Source organism: Primulina eburnea, chromosome 5, assembly GCF_022965805.1.
Source record: "Primulina eburnea isolate SZY01 chromosome 5, ASM2296580v1, whole genome shotgun sequence".
NCBI classification, from domain to species: Eukaryota; Viridiplantae; Streptophyta; class Magnoliopsida; order Lamiales; family Gesneriaceae; genus Primulina; species Primulina eburnea.
This window is the reverse complement of record NC_133105.1, coordinates 528,918-548,550: the sequence shown is the minus strand read 5'-3', so window position 1 is coordinate 548,550 and position 19,633 is coordinate 528,918. Positions and strand designations below refer to the sequence as shown.

The 19,633-nt window shown below is 32.0% G+C and overlaps 3 protein-coding genes across 6 annotated transcripts; 1 reads left to right on the top strand and 2 right to left on the bottom strand.

The window, feature by feature from the left end:
• Positions 1 to 917: 917 nt before the first annotated feature.
• LOC140831980 (serine/threonine protein phosphatase 2A 57 kDa regulatory subunit B' kappa isoform-like) lies at positions 918 to 4,195 on the bottom strand. The gene is made up of 2 exons (XM_073195726.1): positions 2,509 to 4,195; positions 918 to 1,547 (listed from the first exon to the last, which is right to left on the bottom strand). The coding sequence occupies exons 1-2, from the start codon at positions 3,643 to 3,645 to the stop codon at positions 1,212 to 1,214; spliced, it is 1,473 nt and encodes a 490-aa protein (XP_073051827.1). The 5' UTR covers positions 3,646 to 4,195; the 3' UTR covers positions 918 to 1,211.
• An 8,979-nt stretch (positions 4,196 to 13,174) lies between these two features.
• LOC140831977 (E3 ubiquitin-protein ligase At1g63170-like) lies at positions 13,175 to 16,734 on the top strand. Of its 4 annotated transcripts, none has more exons than XM_073195723.1 (5): positions 13,175 to 13,376; positions 13,863 to 14,636; positions 15,258 to 15,383; positions 15,485 to 15,776; positions 16,360 to 16,734. In XM_073195723.1, exons 2-5 carry the CDS (start codon positions 13,999 to 14,001, stop codon positions 16,558 to 16,560), a joined length of 1,257 nt encoding a protein of 418 aa, XP_073051824.1. In that variant the 5' UTR covers positions 13,175 to 13,376; positions 13,863 to 13,998; the 3' UTR covers positions 16,561 to 16,734. The 4 variants fall into 4 exon arrangements, with proteins under 4 accessions (XP_073051824.1, XP_073051823.1, XP_073051822.1 ...); XM_073195722.1 differs by having other exon boundaries at positions 13,841 to 14,636; XM_073195721.1 differs by having other exon boundaries at positions 13,175 to 13,380.
• A 133-nt stretch (positions 16,735 to 16,867) lies between these two features.
• On the bottom strand, positions 16,868 to 19,301 carry LOC140831978 (uncharacterized). Its single transcript, XM_073195724.1, has 3 exons — positions 18,809 to 19,301; positions 18,095 to 18,483; positions 16,868 to 17,644 (listed from the first exon to the last, which is right to left on the bottom strand). Exons 1-3 carry the CDS (start codon positions 18,971 to 18,973, stop codon positions 17,206 to 17,208), a joined length of 993 nt encoding a protein of 330 aa, XP_073051825.1. The 5' UTR covers positions 18,974 to 19,301; the 3' UTR covers positions 16,868 to 17,205.
• Positions 19,302 to 19,633: the final 332 nt, after the last annotated feature.

Genomic DNA, 19,633 nt, shown 5'->3' with positions numbered 1-19,633 from the left:
AGGACGGCCTGTAATGGCTCGGTGCATGAACGTTGGATGTAGGTTGTAATTTTGTTGTGTTCAACGAAGACAAAAGTTGAAACAGCATGAAAGAAAGTTTGACACTCACCCATGACTTGGCTATGTATTTTTCTATTATATTACATATATCCCATTTCTTGCTACTATAGAAAAATACAAAAAAAAAAAAATGGACAATACTAAATTTTAAGTTAACTTGTTAACTTCTTGTCTTGAAAAGATTGTATACATTCTTAGAAGACGAGAATTGGCATTTCAAACAACAAAGATTTTACATAAAGAGAAAAGTATTTTGCCTATCAATACGAAAGAGCATCCGATCGATCATGTTGATGTAATATAGATTAGGGACCAGGACTAACTACCAAAAGAAAAAAAGTTACTGTAACTATATATGTTTGACTTGATAATTCTCCTCCTCGTCTCTTGATTTTCTGCTCCTTTTTTCACATCTATAAATACAATTATTATTATTATTATTATTATTATTATTATTATTATTATTATTATTATTATTATTATTATTATTATTACTACTTTACGCAACAATTATCATATTCATGTATTATTTTGTTCCTAGTTTTAGTGGGATGAGAACTTGGGCTCACTTAAGTAAAACCAAGTTCTGTCTTGATTTTTGAACCAAAAACAAGTAATTACCCATTTGGATTTTGATTCGAAGAAGATGACCATGGTTTCGATTCAAGTAGAACACGGTATGTAAGATTAAAGACTGGTGATTGTCTATGTGACCATCATCAGACAGTTTAGAGACTCAAATTTATGTCAAACAACGCTTCATGAAAATTGATCATGCATCATTCTTTCTAGTGGTCATGATCATCCTTTCTACTGGAGAACCCCATACTTTTTGTCCTCGTCGGACTCAGAACCCAGAACCCAAACGCGCATTTTTCATTCATAAAATTTACCTAAAAGTCAACTAACAGTTCATCAACAATAAAAGGTAAGACAGAGATCTAAAAAAAATACAGCAACTACAAATCATCAAGGCACGCATGGAAGCAGTCACAAGTCACCTTACAAACAATACAGCTAAAGAGATACACTTCCCCTGCCCTTTGTTGGGGAACACAAAATATTTAAACAGCAACAAATCCATTACAAAACGATTCAGGGATGGATGAACAAAGGCCAACAAGGTCTTGCCTTAATAGGAAAAAAGGAGGTTAATAAGTTACCACAACAGCAGTGTTTCCAGATGCTGGCTGAAGACTAGCCCTATTTTCCAAACGCTCCCAAGTTTCCTTTCGCTTTTCCATGACCAAATTCATTTTCTCTTGCTCCTCTCGACAATTGGAGATGCAAGTTAAAACCAGAGCATCGTCCATTTCTGCGAGCATTTTTCTCACATTTAAAGTCAAGTTCAGGACAGTATGGTTCCAGTGGTTTTGTGCGTTGGTTTCTAGAGCCAGGAATACTATGGGCAGTATAATTTGGCGGTTGTATGCGATTAGATTGACAATTTGGTCATTGTTCCACAAAAACAGAGCCCTTTCAGCTACCTGCATGGGGCAGGAGGAAATTGTAATAAACTGGAATTGATTCATCTGTTAAAAAGCGTTGGTTCAGAGACAAAATTTCACGTGGCACAGGAGATCTCGCAAGACTAAGAGTGGAAAGATTGGTAAAACTTTAACGTAGAAGAGATGCAGAAGACACAGAATTATATATATGATTGGTTAAAATAACATATATCGAATGGGGAAGAAAAGGCTAAGATCCCTTGATAGTAAAACCATATGGGAAACAATACAATATTTGATAAATTCGGTTATGCATCTCCGAAAAGAGTACGGACATATAGCCATTCAATATACCTAAACATATCATTAAACACTCTCTTGATTAATTTCACCGTATTGAAAAAGCTATCATTTCCAACTATAAAACCAACTTCAAATCAAGAATATCACCTCCTCTCAAGTCTATCCAATCAAGCATAATGCCTTCCTGTGGTGTCGGGCTGATTATTCTCGTAGCCTAATATTTTCTAACCGGAGTACTAAATATTCTTGGATGGTTCACCTGCATTAAATTTTAATTGGCTATCAAGACCATTTTATAATGTTTCCGAAATTGCGGATCCAGTTGTTCTCATTAGACGATCTTAATCCCTTTTGAGGAGTTTCAGCAAAGCCTTGATCCGACCCCTTACACCTCTGATTCCTAAATGAAATTGCAACACACGGGATAACAATCTAGGGAAATAACATTTGTTATGGGCATAGGGGCTCCTACGCAATTTAGTGACGGTTGAAGACAAACTTTTGTCGATGAAATGCACGTGTAGCAATTTTTTACAAAAAGTGCAATGTTGATTTTTATTCCTACTTAATGCCATATCACAACCTCTTTCCGGTAGCCAACTTATGGTGATGAATATATTAGATTATACAAAAACCAATAAAAATATTGTACATACATCTAATAAAAATTAATGGTACTGTAGAATCGAATGGTCACCTGAAAATGGTAACTATTTATGCAGTTTCTGATTCTCCGGAATAACGGAATCATGATCTTTTGGAACTCAGCCATATTGATCACTTCGAGAATCTCCTCCAACTCACCTAAAAACATCACTTCCTTCTGGCTATTCGTAATTGGCCAATATTTCAATAGCCCATCAATCACAACGCTGGCCAATTTAGGCTCCTTCTCAATAAACTGAGTCACGCAATAAGACAGCTGCTGAAAGTAAATCCCCAACGACTTGGGCTTGTGTAGCGGAACCAATGCTTTCCGAAGAAATATCTTATGCTCCTCTTTTAAAGGTATAGCAAAACCAGTAATAACACTCCCAAAAACCTCCAACAACTCAGCTATACCATTATGCTTCTCTGTCTCGAACACAAATCTGTAGAACACATTGCTTATGCGCTTTCTTAAAAATGGTCTGTGGACCATAAACTTCCCATAAATCCTATGCAGAATCGCCTTAAGACAGTCCCGTTCCCTGGGATCTTCCGAATCAAACAAGCCGATTATTTTCAAAATGAAGGAATGGTCAATATATTTCTTAGCAACTTTCACCTCCAAAGAAGTGGAAGTCACAAACTTCAGCAAGAAATCATAAACTATTTGCAAGTGAGACCATGCAGGATCGAACGTTGGTTCATCATCATTATCATTTTCACCCCCATTTTTGTTACTCAGCCGATGATTAGGTGGGAAAACACGGAACAAATTTATGGAGCACATTTTGCACGATGCTAAAATCGCAGGCTCCGAGAATTTCTGATGGCTCTGTGATACAAAGTCAAGAAGCTCGAGCAGTGTAGCTCGCTTAAGGTCCTTTTCTTGGATATTTTTGGTCGGATCAGTGAAATCAAATACTACACAGCAAAGACTTAACTTACTGATGAAAAGATTCATTTTTTCTGAACTCGGAACATCCTTGAACGCTTGCAACGGCTCAATTCCTGCAATCACACTGGCTGGAAAGACTGCGGCTGAAGCCCGTTTGACAGAAGGGTTGGCTACATTGGTCCGGGCCGCAACCTGACTTGGTACCTTGGGGCCTGAACTAGGGTTTCTCTGCGAATCATGATCCGGCTTCTGGGATTTTCTAGGGAGTTTGTTAAGAATTAGCTTCCACATTCTGGGTTTCCAGTTCCTCTAATCTAGACCGAAGCTTTGCTTTAGAGTTTTCAAATTAAAGTCATTTGGATGAAAATCTAGCCCGGAGAATAATGCATGGATGTTAAAAATTGGGGATCTGGTGAAAAAAACCTTAAATTGAGATAATCCAATAGACACAACTTACTGCATGAATCGTGATCTTCAAAGAAAAGGGGGGAAAACTTAAATAAACGGTTTAAAGGCGCTTGAGATTTTGAAACAAACAGGGCCACCACGATTCTTGCAAAAAAAAAAAAAAAAAACCACCAACACACACGCAGATTACAAGGAAAAATTCGGATCTTCGACAACCAAACGTTTCCAGGCGGTGGAGAGAGTCATGTGAGTGTGTTTCTTTAAATATAATGATGAAACCTTCGCAGTGATGGGTGGATTTTTTGAAAGGAGAATCTGCTTGCTCGCTCTGAGAAGACAGACAAAAGGAAAGAAAATAAATGATGGTGGTACTTTTTTTCCCCTGTAAGCAGATGGATTGCATGAGATTTGGACTCTGTTTTCTCCTTCCCTGTCAATGGTAAATTATCTCTCTTGTATGCCACTTAATTTTGGCGTCACATTTTATATGAAACCTTTGAACCGACGAGAGATATATGTTCGAACTTACATAAAATAAATAAAAACCAAAAAGTATCTCACTTCAACTCATAAAATAGGGTAGGTCTCATGTGAGACCGTCTCACGGATCACAATCTGTGAGACGGGTCAACCCTACCCATATTCACAATAAAAAGTAATACTCTTAGCATAAAAAGTAATACTTTTTCATGGATTATCCAAATAAAGATCCGTCTCACAAAATACGACCCGTGAGACCGTCTCACACAAGTTTTTGCCCATAAAATAATAAATTCCTTTGTCTTCTATTCAATTCCCTCTAAAAATAAAAAAAAATCAAATTTAACTTTTTTGTTTCTGAATTAGAAAAATTATTAGAAGATAAATTTAAAAATCTTAATTTAAATACTCTTAATGAATAGTCTGAAAACTTTAAAACTCTTCACGAAGAAATTAATAAATTAAAATAGATAGTGATACTTCGGGATATCTCGGGTCATGTATAATGCCCAGAATGTCCCGGGCCCTGGGACCGGTCCAGAGAATGTGCCCGGGTCAGGAGGATGAGACACTCCCGAGCCAATAAGGCGACAGTCTGGATCAATATCCGAGTCATATGATTGCCCGGGACGATGAGAGTACGGCTTGAAGAATCAGTGAAGAAGCCAGTCAGTCAAGAGACCGGGCCATTGAATTATCCGGGACTAACCTCCCCGAGTTATTTATTTCCCGTGCTCTCCTGTAAATTCCCAAGATACAGTCTACCCGGGCCACTTCGATATGAGTGTCGCATTTAATAACGCCGACAAAGTATGGTGTATGTGTGGCTAACCTATCTCTGACACCAGTGCAAGTGGCTGACAAAATTAGGAAGACTAGATGTGACTAATATGGGATTTGACATGTCAGAACAATAGGGTATAATCAGTCGTCCCTACTGTAATTAATGATCAGCACAAGGAATGAAGTCATCATTATATCCTCTACTATAAATATCAAGTTCTCTCTTTGCATTTACTCTTGAATTCACACATTGAATGCTTTTATTTATTGTTCACCTCCCACACCAATCTCACAACCATCACTTGGTTACATTGGTTTCTTGCTTGAGTTCCTCACTGATTTAAGCATCGGAGTGATCACGTCGGATACCCTTCAGACGCCCATTCACGTGGTTACTCTATTGATTGCAGATTCTCACATCATTGTCCACGAAGCAAACTCTTGATCCAGACATCTCGCTCTCATTTTCCTAAAATCTTGATAGTAGATTCGGTGGAGCACCCGACCTGGCTCGTCCATTTTCACCCGGATCACATCAGGTAGGTTTATAAACCTACCCAAAATATTTATTATTATAATAGACATACTCCAATGGATGTTTTTTTTTAAGAAGGAGAATATATTATTTCTAATAGTTATAATGGAAAAAGTATTTATGAATGAAATATAGACGGTTTTACTGATAAACATATTTATAATATTGATCACATAATTCTTATGTATAGTATTGTTTGCAAAACTGTAACAATACTGATACAAATATTGCTACAATGATAATATCAAGATTCATTGGCCAACTTAAGGATTGGTGAGATAATTATTTAAATAAATATCAACATGATGAAATCTTAAATTTATTAAAGTATAAAATAATACTCAAATTGATAATGCATTTTATTCATTAATAAGACAAAAACTTGTGTAAGACGTTCTCATGGGTCGTATTTGTGAGACGGATCTCTTATTTGGATCATCCATGAAAAAGTATTACTTTTTATGCTAAGAGTATTACTTTTTATTGTGAATATCGGTAGGGTTTACCCGTCTCACAGATTAGGATCCGTGATATGGTCTCACATAGACTCACTCCATAAATAGTGACTATGTTAGATTGTTTTACTGGTAGATTAACTGATAATAGTGAAAATATTAGAACTCTTTTGAGTAATTTAAGATGTAAAACACTTACTGATTTTAGATGGTATACAGATACTTTTTTTATCTCGTATATATGAGTTACCCGACTATAATACTAGTCAATGGAAAGCTAAATTTATGGATGGTCTTCCAGGTCTTTTTGTAGAAATAATTAGAAAAAAGTTATGAAAAGATAATATATCTATAAATTATGATATTTATACTTATGGTAAGTTGATAAATATTTGTATTTATGATGGTTTAGTCTTTTGTAATCAATTAAAATTAAATAATTAAATTAGAAAACAAAATCTTCTAGAAAGAAAACAACTTGGTCAATTTTGTTATCGATTTGGAATGGATTTACCTAATAAAAGTAAAAAGAAAATAATAAATAAAGATGATAGATTTTATAGAGAGAAGAGTTATTTGTACAAAAAGATAGAAAACATAAAATAAAAGAAAGCCAAAAGAAAAAGAGAAATAAAAAATAAGTTGATTATTTGCTAAAAATGTAATAAGCATGGACATTATGTTAATCAATGTTGGGCTAAAAAAAATTAATAATTTAGATATATATGATAATTTTAAAAAAAACTTTATTTAAAATAATAATATATTCAAATTTAGAATCTAATTATAATTCTAATATCTCTGAAAATACTTTAGAAAATGAATCTTATAATTCAAAAGATATACTAGATATTGATTCTGAAAAAGAAGATTGTGATGGTTGTATACAAAGACAATCTTTTATAAATCCTATAAATAATATTGATAATTAAAATGATGAGTTTTATAAACTTATTTCTGAATTTAAAGGTCTTAATGTATTAACTAATAATAATATTTTAAATTTTTAAAAATGATTAAAGATTCTATTTTAAAAAATAATGTTATAGAACAAATAGAAAATACTCCATCGACTATTAATCAAATTAGTAATATACTACAACAGGATAATCAAACTTATTATATGAAAGAAATTAATAAATTTTACATAAAAAATATAATCAACAAAAACTTGTTACTATATCAGATTTAGTTAAAGAAATAAATATTCTTAATGAACAAATAAAAATTTTACAACAAAATAATTTAAATCTAAATAATAGAATTTCTATTATTGAAAATAATAAATAAACATCTAATGAAGATTTTAGTTTAAATACTGAAGAATTTCATAATATGCTATTTACTGATTCTAATCAACAATATTTATCTGTATTAAGTATGATCATATTTAAAAAATAGTATACAAATATTATCTTATTAATTGATAATTCTTATAAGAAAAATTTTATCACAATGATTGATAGTGGTGCAGATTTAAATATTATATAAGAAGGATTAATTCCTACTAAATATTTTCATAAAACTACTCGTTATATTTCTCATACTGGAGGAGAACCTTAGAAATCAATTATAAATTACTAAAATCTTATATATGCAAGGATAATACTTGTATTTCAACAAGTTTTTTATTAGCGAAAGATATTTCAAGTCAACTAATTTGAGAACTTCCTCTTACATACCAAATTTATCTTATAACCTTTGTTAATGAACAAGGAATTACATGAACTTTTAAAAGAAAATCTATTTCATTCCAGTTTATAATTAAACATGTTAATAGAATATTAAATGAATGATAGGAAAATATTGATAGAAAAATATTTCAAATAAAATCTTTAAAATAAGAAATAAAAATACTTACTATAAATGATATGATTAAAAATCCTAAATTATATGATAAAATAAAATTATTCATAATTAATTATCTTTAGAAATTTGTAATGATTTTCCTAATGTTTTTTGGATCGAAAAAAACATATTATTTTATTATCTTATGAAGATAATTTTAATGAAAAGACAACTCTACAAAAGCTAGACCTTATCAAATGAATTCTGAATATTTAGAATTATGCAAGAATGAAATTTACTCTTTATTAGATAAAGGTTTGATAAAACATTCTCAATCTCTTTGGTCTTGTACTACTTTTCATGTTAATAAACAAATTGAACAGAAAAGATGAGTTCCTAGATTAATCATAAACTATAACATTTAAATAAAGTTCTAAAATGGATTATGCATCATATTTCTAATAAAAAAAAGATTTATTAGATAGACTTGTTAATACATTAATATTATCAAATTTTGATTTAAAATCAGGATTTTGGCTGATCCAAATAAAAGAATCTGATAGATATAAAACTGCTTTTAATGTTTCAATAGTACATTATGAATGAACAGTAATGTCAGTTGGCTTAAAAAATGCCCCTTCAGGTTTTCAACAAATTATGAATGATATATTTTATTCTTATAATAATTTTATAATTATATTGATGATATTTTAGTATTTTCAAATGATATTTAAATACATTTTAAATAATTAGATATGTTTAAAAATATTGTTATACAAAATGACCTTGTTATATCAAAATATAAAATGATTTTATTTCAAACTAATATTAGATTTCTCGGTCATATTATTGAAAAAGGAAAAAATAATTCATATACAAATAAGTGTTGAATTTGGTTCAAAATTTCCTGATATTATAATTGATAAAACTCAGTGACAAAGATTTTTAAGAAGTTTAAATTATTTTTCTCTTTATATTAAAAATCTTACCGAGGATTCTGCTATCTTATATGATATATTAGAGAAAAATCCGTTACCATAGTGTAATAAACCTAATGAAGTTGTTAAAAATATTAAAGAAAAAATTAAAAATATTTATTGTCTTATGCTTACAAATCTCCAATGGGATAAAATTATAGAAATTGATGCTTCTGATATAGGTTTTGGAGGAATTTTAAAACAAATAGATCCCAAAACAAAGCAAGAATATCTTATTCGATTTTATTCCGATAAATGAAATAATGCCCAGATAAATTACTTGACAGTAGCAAAAGAAATTTTAACTATTGTTATATGTATTTTAAAATTTAAAGATGCTTCATATAATCAAAAGCTTATTATAAAAATTGATTGCAAATCTGCAAAATTAATGTTTATGAAAGATTTTAAACATTATGTTTCTAAGCAAATGTTTGTAAGATGGCAAGTTCATTTAGCTCCTTTTGATTTTAACATTATTTATAAGAAAAGTGAAGATAATCACTTACCGGATTTCTTAACTCGAGAATATTTATCTTAATTGTTATTATTTACAGATATGAGTTCTCGAAGAAGATGAGATTCCTCTTATAGAGGAAGATGTGATAGGGAAAAACCCCCTAATATTATTACTCAGCATGAAAAACATAGGCTTATAGTTCAAAATATTTCTAGTTCATCAACCAGTAATACTGAGCAAAATGATTCGTTATACAATGAATTTCAAGAATTTTTGAAACAAAAAACTGATAAATAATACAAATTCTCAGTCTCAAGCATCATATACTAATATCATTAAAGATGATGAAAGTGATTCAGCTCTATATATAGAGACAAAATATCGAGATTAATTATTCTTATAGAATAAAAATATATCAAATGAGAAAAAACTCCATGAAATATCATGGGAATATACTTAACCAATACATCATATGTATATGGTTCTTATGAACAAAATTTTTTTTATGAAAATCTTCTTTTATCAACTAAAAGTGTTGAAATAACTCACTTTTACAGTATATACTCAACAGAAATGAAGTTATAACTTCTCAAAATATATATCTATTGAAGAATTTTATTCCAAAACCATCAAATGAATTTTAAAAGTATAGAAAAAGAGTTTTATTCCCAAAACCATCAAATGAATTTTAAATTTAATTTTTGGGATTATATTGAGAGTTTTAATAAAACTTTATTATATGAAAATGAAAAACGAAAACATACATGGTTTTTAAAAAAATGTGAAATTATTTTTCATTATCCAATTCCTAATTGGCTTTTTAACATGGTGGAAAACATGTAGTCAATCAGCAAAATTTTGCCAAAGGTTTTCATAAAACCAATGAATATTTGGTTAAATATTTCGCCAAGTATTAAAAAATAATTTTCAGAGCATTGGATCTATGGAAAGACTTTGTATCTTTTCTTTATAGAATTCAGAATCCCATGAGTATGGAGATGACAACCAGAATTTGGTCATGCTGATGAAGGCATTCATTGCTTATGGAGAATTAGTTCCACAAAATTTTGGGACAAATGATTAAAGGATGATCCTGACACATGAAGGCTCAATGGCTTCGAAATCCTTCAACATATGGAAGAAAACATTTCTTTATATCAGAAAGATTTTCATAAAAAACAAGAAAAAGAACAAGATTCGATGAGTCTGTTCAAGATTATTACTCAGAAATACTCTGACATCTATTTTAAAAAGAAGATGATCGAAGTCTATATTAACAAAATGAAGAAAGATCTTTATAAGAATATTTGATGTTCGGACTCCAAATCGAATAAATACATAGCTTCTGAATCAAGCGAAAATCAGTTCATCCATTTAATGTAAATGTATGATGTTCAAGATCCAGAGGAAGATATTCTCAATTTATCTCATATTAGTGATATATTTGAAAATTTTAAAAATTCAATAAAAGACAATATTAAAGATGATTAAAATATTCATCTTTAATAATGTCAAAATTGGTGGAATATCATTATTTACTTTTGACTTTTGTATCTATGTTACTATTTGCTTTTATAAAGCATTGTATTGTTTATATTTTTAGTTAGAATCTCATGTTTCATGTCGGCTCTTCCTTCTATATATATAGGTTATTTTGTGATCTTAGAAGGACACGGTCGAGTTTGTCCTCTTCTATTCTCTCTCCGTAAACAACCCTTCTTATAATTCTAATTAAAGTTTCAAGTTCTAAATACAACCTTGTAAGTTTATTTTATCATTTTTTTGTTTTTATCTACTCTTTATAATTTTTATATTTCATAGATTAGCCTGAATGATATGCTAAACTATTTGTGCTAAATCATTATCTTACTATGATATGATCTATATTTATTTGTAAATTGGAATAAAATTGAGATAATAAAATATTTATTTAAGTTTTAGAATTTGATGTAATATAATGGTTATTGGTTAAAACATAAGGTAAAAAGATGAACCAGGAAATGATAAACACGACGTTCGAGTTTAACCAGAAAATAATAATTCATGTTGTAGCCCTTCAGCCTGCTTAGTCGAGAAATGACGTTTAAGGAGTTTATTGGTGATTTTTTTTATGAATTTATGTTTTTAAGGTGGTCCTCGATAAAATCCTCTGTTGTTTAATTTATCTGGTATGATAAATCTTTTTATGTTTCGTAAAAGATTTAAATGAATCTTATATTCATTATTATTCTAAAATTAAATGCCTTGTTTTACTAGATCAGTTTTTCTGAATATGGTATATCAGCTGAAAACCTTACGTAGCTGTATGTCTTTAGTCTATATGTCTTCAAGAACATGCTCGATAGATCTAACAATATCACATATTATAATCAAATGTATTCGAAGTCCCTGATGATTGAAATTTAATTTTAAAAAATAACAATCTAATTCTTATTTCATCTAAAAAAAAGTATATTTTAAGAATAATTTGATTATAAAGTATTTAACATTGTGTTTGGTTTTTTCAAAATATGAATTTGAAATTGGAATTGAATTTGGTATTGGATTTGAAAATTCAAATATTTGAAATTTCATTTGGTGTTTGGTTTAAAATTTAAAATGATATTTACAAATCCATTTATTGTTTGGAGAAAAAAAAAATTCGAATTTGTAATTTTAAAATTTTATTAAGCTACCCATAGAAATCATTTAAACATAAATAACCCAAATTTTTTTAGAAATTAATAATTCTTCTCTGTTATTTGTATATATAAATTCAAAAATTAATTATTATTTATTAATCATAATGCAAATAAAATAATAATTAAATACAAAAACTTGTGTGAGACGGTCTTATGAGTCGTATTTTGTGAGACGTATTTTTTATTTGAGTCATCTATGAAAAATATTATTTTTTATTCTAAGAGTATTACTTTTTATTGTGAATATCGGTAGGGTTGACCTATCTCACAGATAAAGATTCGTGAGATCGTCTCATAAGAGACATACTCATAATTAAAAAATCATCAAACAAATTCAAAATATAAAAATTTAAATCTTGAAAAATTATCAATAAAGAAACCAAAACAATATAAAATATCAATAAATTTATCAACAAATCTAATACATAATCAAATTCATATTTTATCCTAATATGAGTTGTTCATTTTCTGATTCAACCGGCGAAGAGGAGCATGGTTGTGAAATCCTCAGAAAAAATCAGCTGCAGTCTTGATGCCTTCAATATACATTATTATTATGTTTTCGTGTGTGTGTCTATATATATATATATATATATATATATATATATATATATATATATATATATATATATAATTTTTTAAGGGTAATTAACTATTTTAAAAATATTAAAATTTGAAATCAGAAGGTTTTTTTGAATTTTTTTTTAAAAAAAAAACGAAAGAGATGCATGGTGATGGAGTAAAGAAGCATATTAATAAAATCACCAAAAGCGCAGTGAAGTTTGCGTGAATCATGCTGACTTCCCCAAAACAATTTCATTTGGATAAAAAAATAATCATATGTTTTTAAGCAAAAACTTGTGTGAGACGGTCTTAAGGGTCATATTTGTGAGACGGATCACTTATTTGGGTCACTCATGAAAAGTATTATTTTTTATACTAAGAGTATTACTTTTTATTGTGAATATGAGTAGGGTTGAACCGTTTCACAGATGACGGTCTCACATGAGACTCAGTTATGTTTTTTAAATCGAAATCCCACAATCTAATCAAATTTGATGAGATGTGGATATGATCAATGAAATCTCATGAAATCTAATAAAATTTTAAACAAATCCGAATTTTTTTTTGAATTATCTTGTCAAACTATAAAAATAAATTTTTGAAATCCTAAATCTCACAAAATCCACTCAAATTCTAATTGTGAAATACAATGCAAGACTAACGTACAGTGAATAGAATATTCTCGGATGACTCTGTCAAGCCAGGTAAAATTAAAGGACACCGAAAGACGATTAAATACGAACTCTTTAATTTATTGTAATATGTAGGTTGATAGATTTTCAACAATTTCGAGAAGTAATGATCCGAAAACCATCAAATTAAGCGATTCAAAGCTTCTCGTGGAAATCTTTACCTGGTTCTGGCTCCGAGGCTCGCTAAATTGAAACACTCGTCGGTATCATTTTTTTCCTTTTGCTTAATCTGTTTGATTGATTATGTTACCGACATTCTTGCCACTCTGGGGTTTCGATTATTTTGGTCCGTCGAAGTAGTCCGTGGATTATGGTTAAACGATTAAACGCCTTTAATTTGCTAATTGGGATTTTTATTTTAGCACTGAAATTTACTGAGATTGTGGAATTCGCATCAGTGAAGGATTTTCTTGTCACCTTTTACTGTGTGTTTTAGCTTCGGAATATCTTGTGGTTTTGATGAGTTTATGCTGATCATTGTTTGTTTGATCGCAATATTATAAGTTAAGATAGTTTGGATGGCTGGATGATTCACTGAACTCCATACTTTCATGCTTTTAATTTGATGGTTTGGTTTTTATTGAAGAGGTGTAATAGTTTGTTAGCATGATTACTGTTCATTCCACTCTTAGTGGTTCATCCTGCCTCCTGTTATTTGACCAGGAACAAAGTTTTAAACGCGCAGGCTGGTGTAGAGGAAAATTCCATCACATTCTGCTGTGACCAAATTATATCACAGGTTTAACTTTTTGGATACACTGGAAGGGTTTTGAAGTGTTATTCCATGTTATCTGCTTTCTTTGTCTGCTCCGTGGACTTGCATGGCTTTGCCCTTAGTTGGACTTCATCGTAAAAGCCAAAAAAACAAAGTCCCGTTGTTAATGGAGCGAGCAGATAATCGTTATGAGAATGAACATGTTATTGAAATTGCTAGTAGTAGTGATGCTTCATCGGGCTCCTCCCATGAGAGGGCATCTAGTGGCCTGGAGCAGCAACATAGGGAAGATCAGCCTTCTACTAGTTCAAGGGCTCCTCTATATCCACTGAATGGCTCAAACTCAAGGAACTCATCACTAATACGAAGAGGAAATAGTCGAGGGAGCCAAAGGAGTCCATTAAATTCGGGGTTATGGATATCCATTGAGCTAGTGCTGACAGTTAGCCAAATTATTGCTGCTATTATTGTTTTATCTCTCTCAAATCATGAGAAACCAGGAGCTCCTTTGAGAACATGGATTGTTGGTTATGCATCTGGCTGTTTGGCGATTCTTCCTCTTCTATATTGGCGTTTTAAATATCGAAACCAGGTATCTGAACAGGTTTCATCTCAACAAAGTCAAGAGATCTCTCAAGGGAACAATAGTTCAGGTTCTTTGGCTGGCAGAGTTATGGGGGCGGAAGATCGCTGGGCAACTGCAACAACAACTAGAGGCGCAAGTAATGGAATGCCAAATCCAAGGTAATCAAATTTTTTAAAACTTATAATGTATGTACCCGCTCTGTATACAATTTGCTTTAGAATGGCTTGATCAAAACTGAATAAAAAAGAAGGAATTTTGATGTGGCAGCAAGATATTCCCATATATATATGAGTGAACTCATTGATAATATTGTAATGGTTGATGACCTTAGAATAACATTTTGGTATAAGCAATCTGCTTTTTTCTTCTTTGCGTATTAATATATGGGAAAACTGTTTCCTTCCCAAGTTTACCTTATTTCCCCACAATTTTCTTTCTGCCAAAAACTCGTGCAGACTTATGTTTTGGGTACTTACGGTCATTTATCTTTAGGAAGGTCATATTGGAGTGAGATTCATGAAGTGGTGCTTTGACCCGATTCTTTCTATGGAGATATATCATATGAATGTTAAGTAGTTATAGTTTAACTTTGTTTCAGTTAGCGATTTGAAAAAATGAGTTAACATTGATACCATTTGAAAAGGTGATTCAACATTCGATAAATTATTGATGGTATTGTTCTTCATACCACCATTTATTGCAGACCTCTTTTGTCTTGTTATCATAAATAAAGCTGAGTACTTTGACGGGAGCTTAATGTTTTGGGCTTATTCTTGCAGGCTTAAGGTGTTTGTTGAATATTTCAAGATGGCTTTGGATTGCTTTTTTGCCGTTTGGTTTGTGGTTGGTAATGTTTGGATTTTTGGAGGGCACTCATCTTCTACTGAGGCTCCCAATTTGTACAGGTTAATTCTGTAATACATATTCTTTACGCACAAATAAGTCCCATAGATAATGATTTATTTGGTTTCTTGTGCTCAACTTTTCGAATTTTCTTCACATACAGGTTGTGTATAGTGTTTCTCACCTTCAGTTGTATTGGATATGCAATGCCTTTTATCCTCTGTGCAACAATTTGCTGCTGCCTCCCTTGTATATTTTCAGTCCTGAGATTCAGAGAAGACTCATCTCCAAACAGAGGAGCTACTCAAGAGTCTATCAGTTCTTTGCCAACTTATAAATTCAAAGCAAGGAAAAATAAGAGTAGCAATAACAAGGAAAGTAGCTCGGGTGAGGGTGAAGGTGGCATAGTGGCTGCTGGAACGGAAAAAGAGCGTTTAATATCAGGAGAAGATGCGGTAAGCTTTGGTTATCTCATGCTCGAATTGCCCAAGTTTTTCATTATATATAGTTTTATTTGAATGATTTGACTACTTTGTTCTCCTAAATTCTTTTTTGTTATTTTTCTCTATGGAAGGGAGAGTGTAAAGGACATTGAAGTATGATCTAGCTATAAATTGAGAATATATCTCTAGGTGCTTGTTGCCTTTATTTTCTGTAAAATATAAGGTTAGATGTCAATGAATAGGTGTATAGAAAGTAAGTTTGTCAAAGCACCATATGCAGCATAGACTGTTAGATTTATCTGTGCAATGTCGAGTCTCTTAGTCCGTACATCACAACCATCTATGTTACATAAATTGAACTTACTCAATATAGCAAATACCTAACCCAACTTTAATGTAAGTCCTAGATGTTTCTGTACTGTTTTGTTGAATTTACTCTCTCCAAATTTGACCCAATTCTTGTGGTTTTCAACCTTAAGAAAAAATTTGCACGCAACCTTGCTCAATTTATTTGATGCATAAATTTACAAGCTCTTATGATCCCCGATAGTTCTGACTTGGAATTTTATGGTTGGTTGGTCATTCTGCTCCACAGGTATGCTGTATTTGCTTGGCGAAATATGCTCACAATGATGAGCTCAGAGAGTTGCCTTGTTCCCATTTCTTTCACAAGGATTGTGTTGATAAATGGCTGAAAATCAATGCTACGTGTCCTTTCTGCAAAACTGATGTTGGCGAGACCATTTTGAGTTCCCTGACTCAAGCAACCGCCAGGCTGCGAGACCAAACTATGTAATAAAACTCAGTTAATATTATTCAGCACAATATCTCCCTATTGATGGAGGGTATATTCTCGTGTATGGTTGAGTTGATGCCCGAATGCTCACAACTGATGGGGCTCTACTGTTTGTAGTTTAATGGGTATATTGTTATTTGCATTCCATGATTTTAAATGTCTACTGTTGTTTTATTTTGTATGTGATAAAAAGATTGCAGCAGTTTTTAGGTCATACAATGATATGAGGAAATTGCTGTGTACTCGTCACCACTACTTCGGAGAATAATGCGATATTATTGTATAGTATGAGTTTGAAACATATGAAATTCATACGTGTCGGATCCATTTTCTTTTTCACTGCACAGTCCAAGTTGGGTTCTCTGGTCGACAGGCTCGACCCTCGCTGAATAAGAAAACGGTGCTGAGATGACTCCATTTCTAGGAAATTAGGCTCTGAAGCTGTCCAGAACGAAGGAGTCTCTAGTGGTTAGACTACATTGTATTCGTCTTTGTATATATCGTATATAATGAAAAGTTAATCACTTGTAAAATGTTTCTAAGAAAAATGAAAAGAAAACACATGATTAACAAGAATTAACTCATCATGAATATGTGCAACGGATTCGAAAGGAACGCCGTCCGCTCGCCAGAAAAATACAACTGTCAACCTTCCAGAGCCCGTTTGAGTGCAGCTCGTTGCTCTGTAGTCAATCTTGTGGGGAACTTAATATCGAACCGAATTTTCAAATCACCCCGATTCCCAGGCTCCTTCGCAATAGGCATACCCTCACCTGAAACCAACACTTCATAACCAGGGCTGATGATTTCATTCACCGGGATCAACAAACCTCGATTATCTAATGTTTTGGCCTCCACAGTTAGACCTCCGATCGCTTCTGCCAACGTTACGTTATAATTCATGAGTAAGTCATTGCCATCTCTCCTGAATATTTCGTGTGGCTTTTCATCGATGACAAACACAAGGTCTGCAGGGTGCTGGTTCAGTTGCTCATTTCCTTTGTCTTGAAAAGTTATCTTTGTTCCCTTTTTCCATCCAGGTTTTATATCAATTGTTAATATCTCGGTTTCTTGCACCAACCTCCTGCAAACAGGATCCATTGAAGTATTCTTTAAGGTTGTTTTTTTCAACGATTTATAAGCACTCGCTATAAGTGTTTTGCGTGTTCTCGTCATGAATATCAAGAACCAGACATAATACATTACACACCAAGAAAATTCCAACCCATTCTTTCCAAAAGTTTAGGAACCACGTTTTGTAAAAATTTCGAATTCATGAAGATTGAACAACTATAGTTTTACATTTCCATACATGCCAAACATACGAGTCAGAGAAAAACAAATATCTTCCCAAAATCAATATCCAAATAGCACGTATTTATTTAGGTCGGATATGTTATGATAAAATTTAAGAAATCAACCCCAAAAGCCAAATATAAACAAGATTATGCACCAAATGTTTTGAACTCGTGACTTTGTTGATCTAAATACCATGTTATAATAGGTTTCATGCAATAAAAAAGATTATACCTACCCGTTTGCTTGCACCACCTGTCTAGATATCTTCATTTTTCTTGTTGATCCAGTGTAGAGATCCTCAAGGCTGCAAGGCAATTTACTCTCCACGGGTGGTGGTTTCTTTAGCATGTTCACTACATTTCCATCGCTATAGTTTCTGAAGATGTTATCATTTCCACCGTATCCTCCAAACGTCCCTCCATCGCACGAAAACCGCATCGACCTACTGGCTCCCGCTGATCCAAATCCAAATGGGCTACTCCCAAAAAATTCAGCAAAAATATCTTCTGCATCTCGAGGATTGAAACCGTTTCGGTTTTCTGCTGAACCGGGTGGTGGCATGTCTTTTAGACCTTCTTCACCGTGCTGATCATAGATTTGTCTTTTCTGAGGATCACTCAAGACCTAAGAATGTTGTTCAAGTGAAAGCGTGAAAAGAAAGAGGAAAAAAGGTCAAACACTCTCATTCTCGCATTTATTTTTCGGATAGAAACCCATGTTTCTACATAAAATTTTGCAAAAACAAAAATCCAGTTGAAGGTGTTGCACGCCTCGTTGGCTTTAATCAAATAAGAACAACAAAAAAGAATCTCATCCAAGAAACAGTTTCTGATGCGTCTTGAATACACGAACAATTATTCCATGGTTTAACATAAAACATGGGCAGGATCAAGATCCATTTGTCTGTGTTCGTGTATGTTTTTTAAGATAAAATAAAGAAATTACATACTTCATAGGCCTCTGAAATTTGCTTAAATCTGGCCTCGGCTTCCTTCTTGTTGTTGGGATTCTTGTCTGGATGCCATTTCATGGCCAATCTTCTGTAAGATTTCTTCAGATCATCCTCGGTTGCACCCCTCTCCAGTTTCAGTATATTGTAATAATCCACACCCATTATGGATTCTGTTCTCAGATTATCAATGCAAATCTTTGTTGAACCTCTTAAATACGAGAAAATTATCTGTTGGAACCATCAACATCTTAAATTCGAAAATCTTGAAGGGTAATCTGCATTTTTCTTTCAGATATTTTTTTCTCGATTTTTCCCTCCTTTCTATGCATTCACTGAATACATGAAAATTAAATGAAGATTTCTTCCCATATTCTGAACCTTTGATTCTTAATTGAATTGAATTTATTCAAGCAGAAGAATGAATAATTTCAGAAGGATGACCTTCCTTCTCTTTGGGGCATCGGAGTTTTTGAATTGTGCTTTGATCGACGAAGAGTCAAAAGAGCAAAAAACAAAAGAAAAAAAAAACACGTGTATTATATATTAGATCATATGTTATTTTCAGTGGAAGGTACAAGCCTCCGTTCCCCGCATTTTTTGCGGTACTTCTCATTTGATATATATAGTTATTGATTCCTTCCGCTCAACGAAACTTCTGAATTTGTCCATGTGGTTTTCTGAAAACAGAAAACTGGGACCTTCTTCAAATTTGGGATGAAATGAGAATCTTATATAAAAAAAACATATGATTTGGATTTCTTTAAGATCCAGAAGTTTGTCTTAATTAACTAGTTCGTGAAATAAAAGAAATACATTGTTATT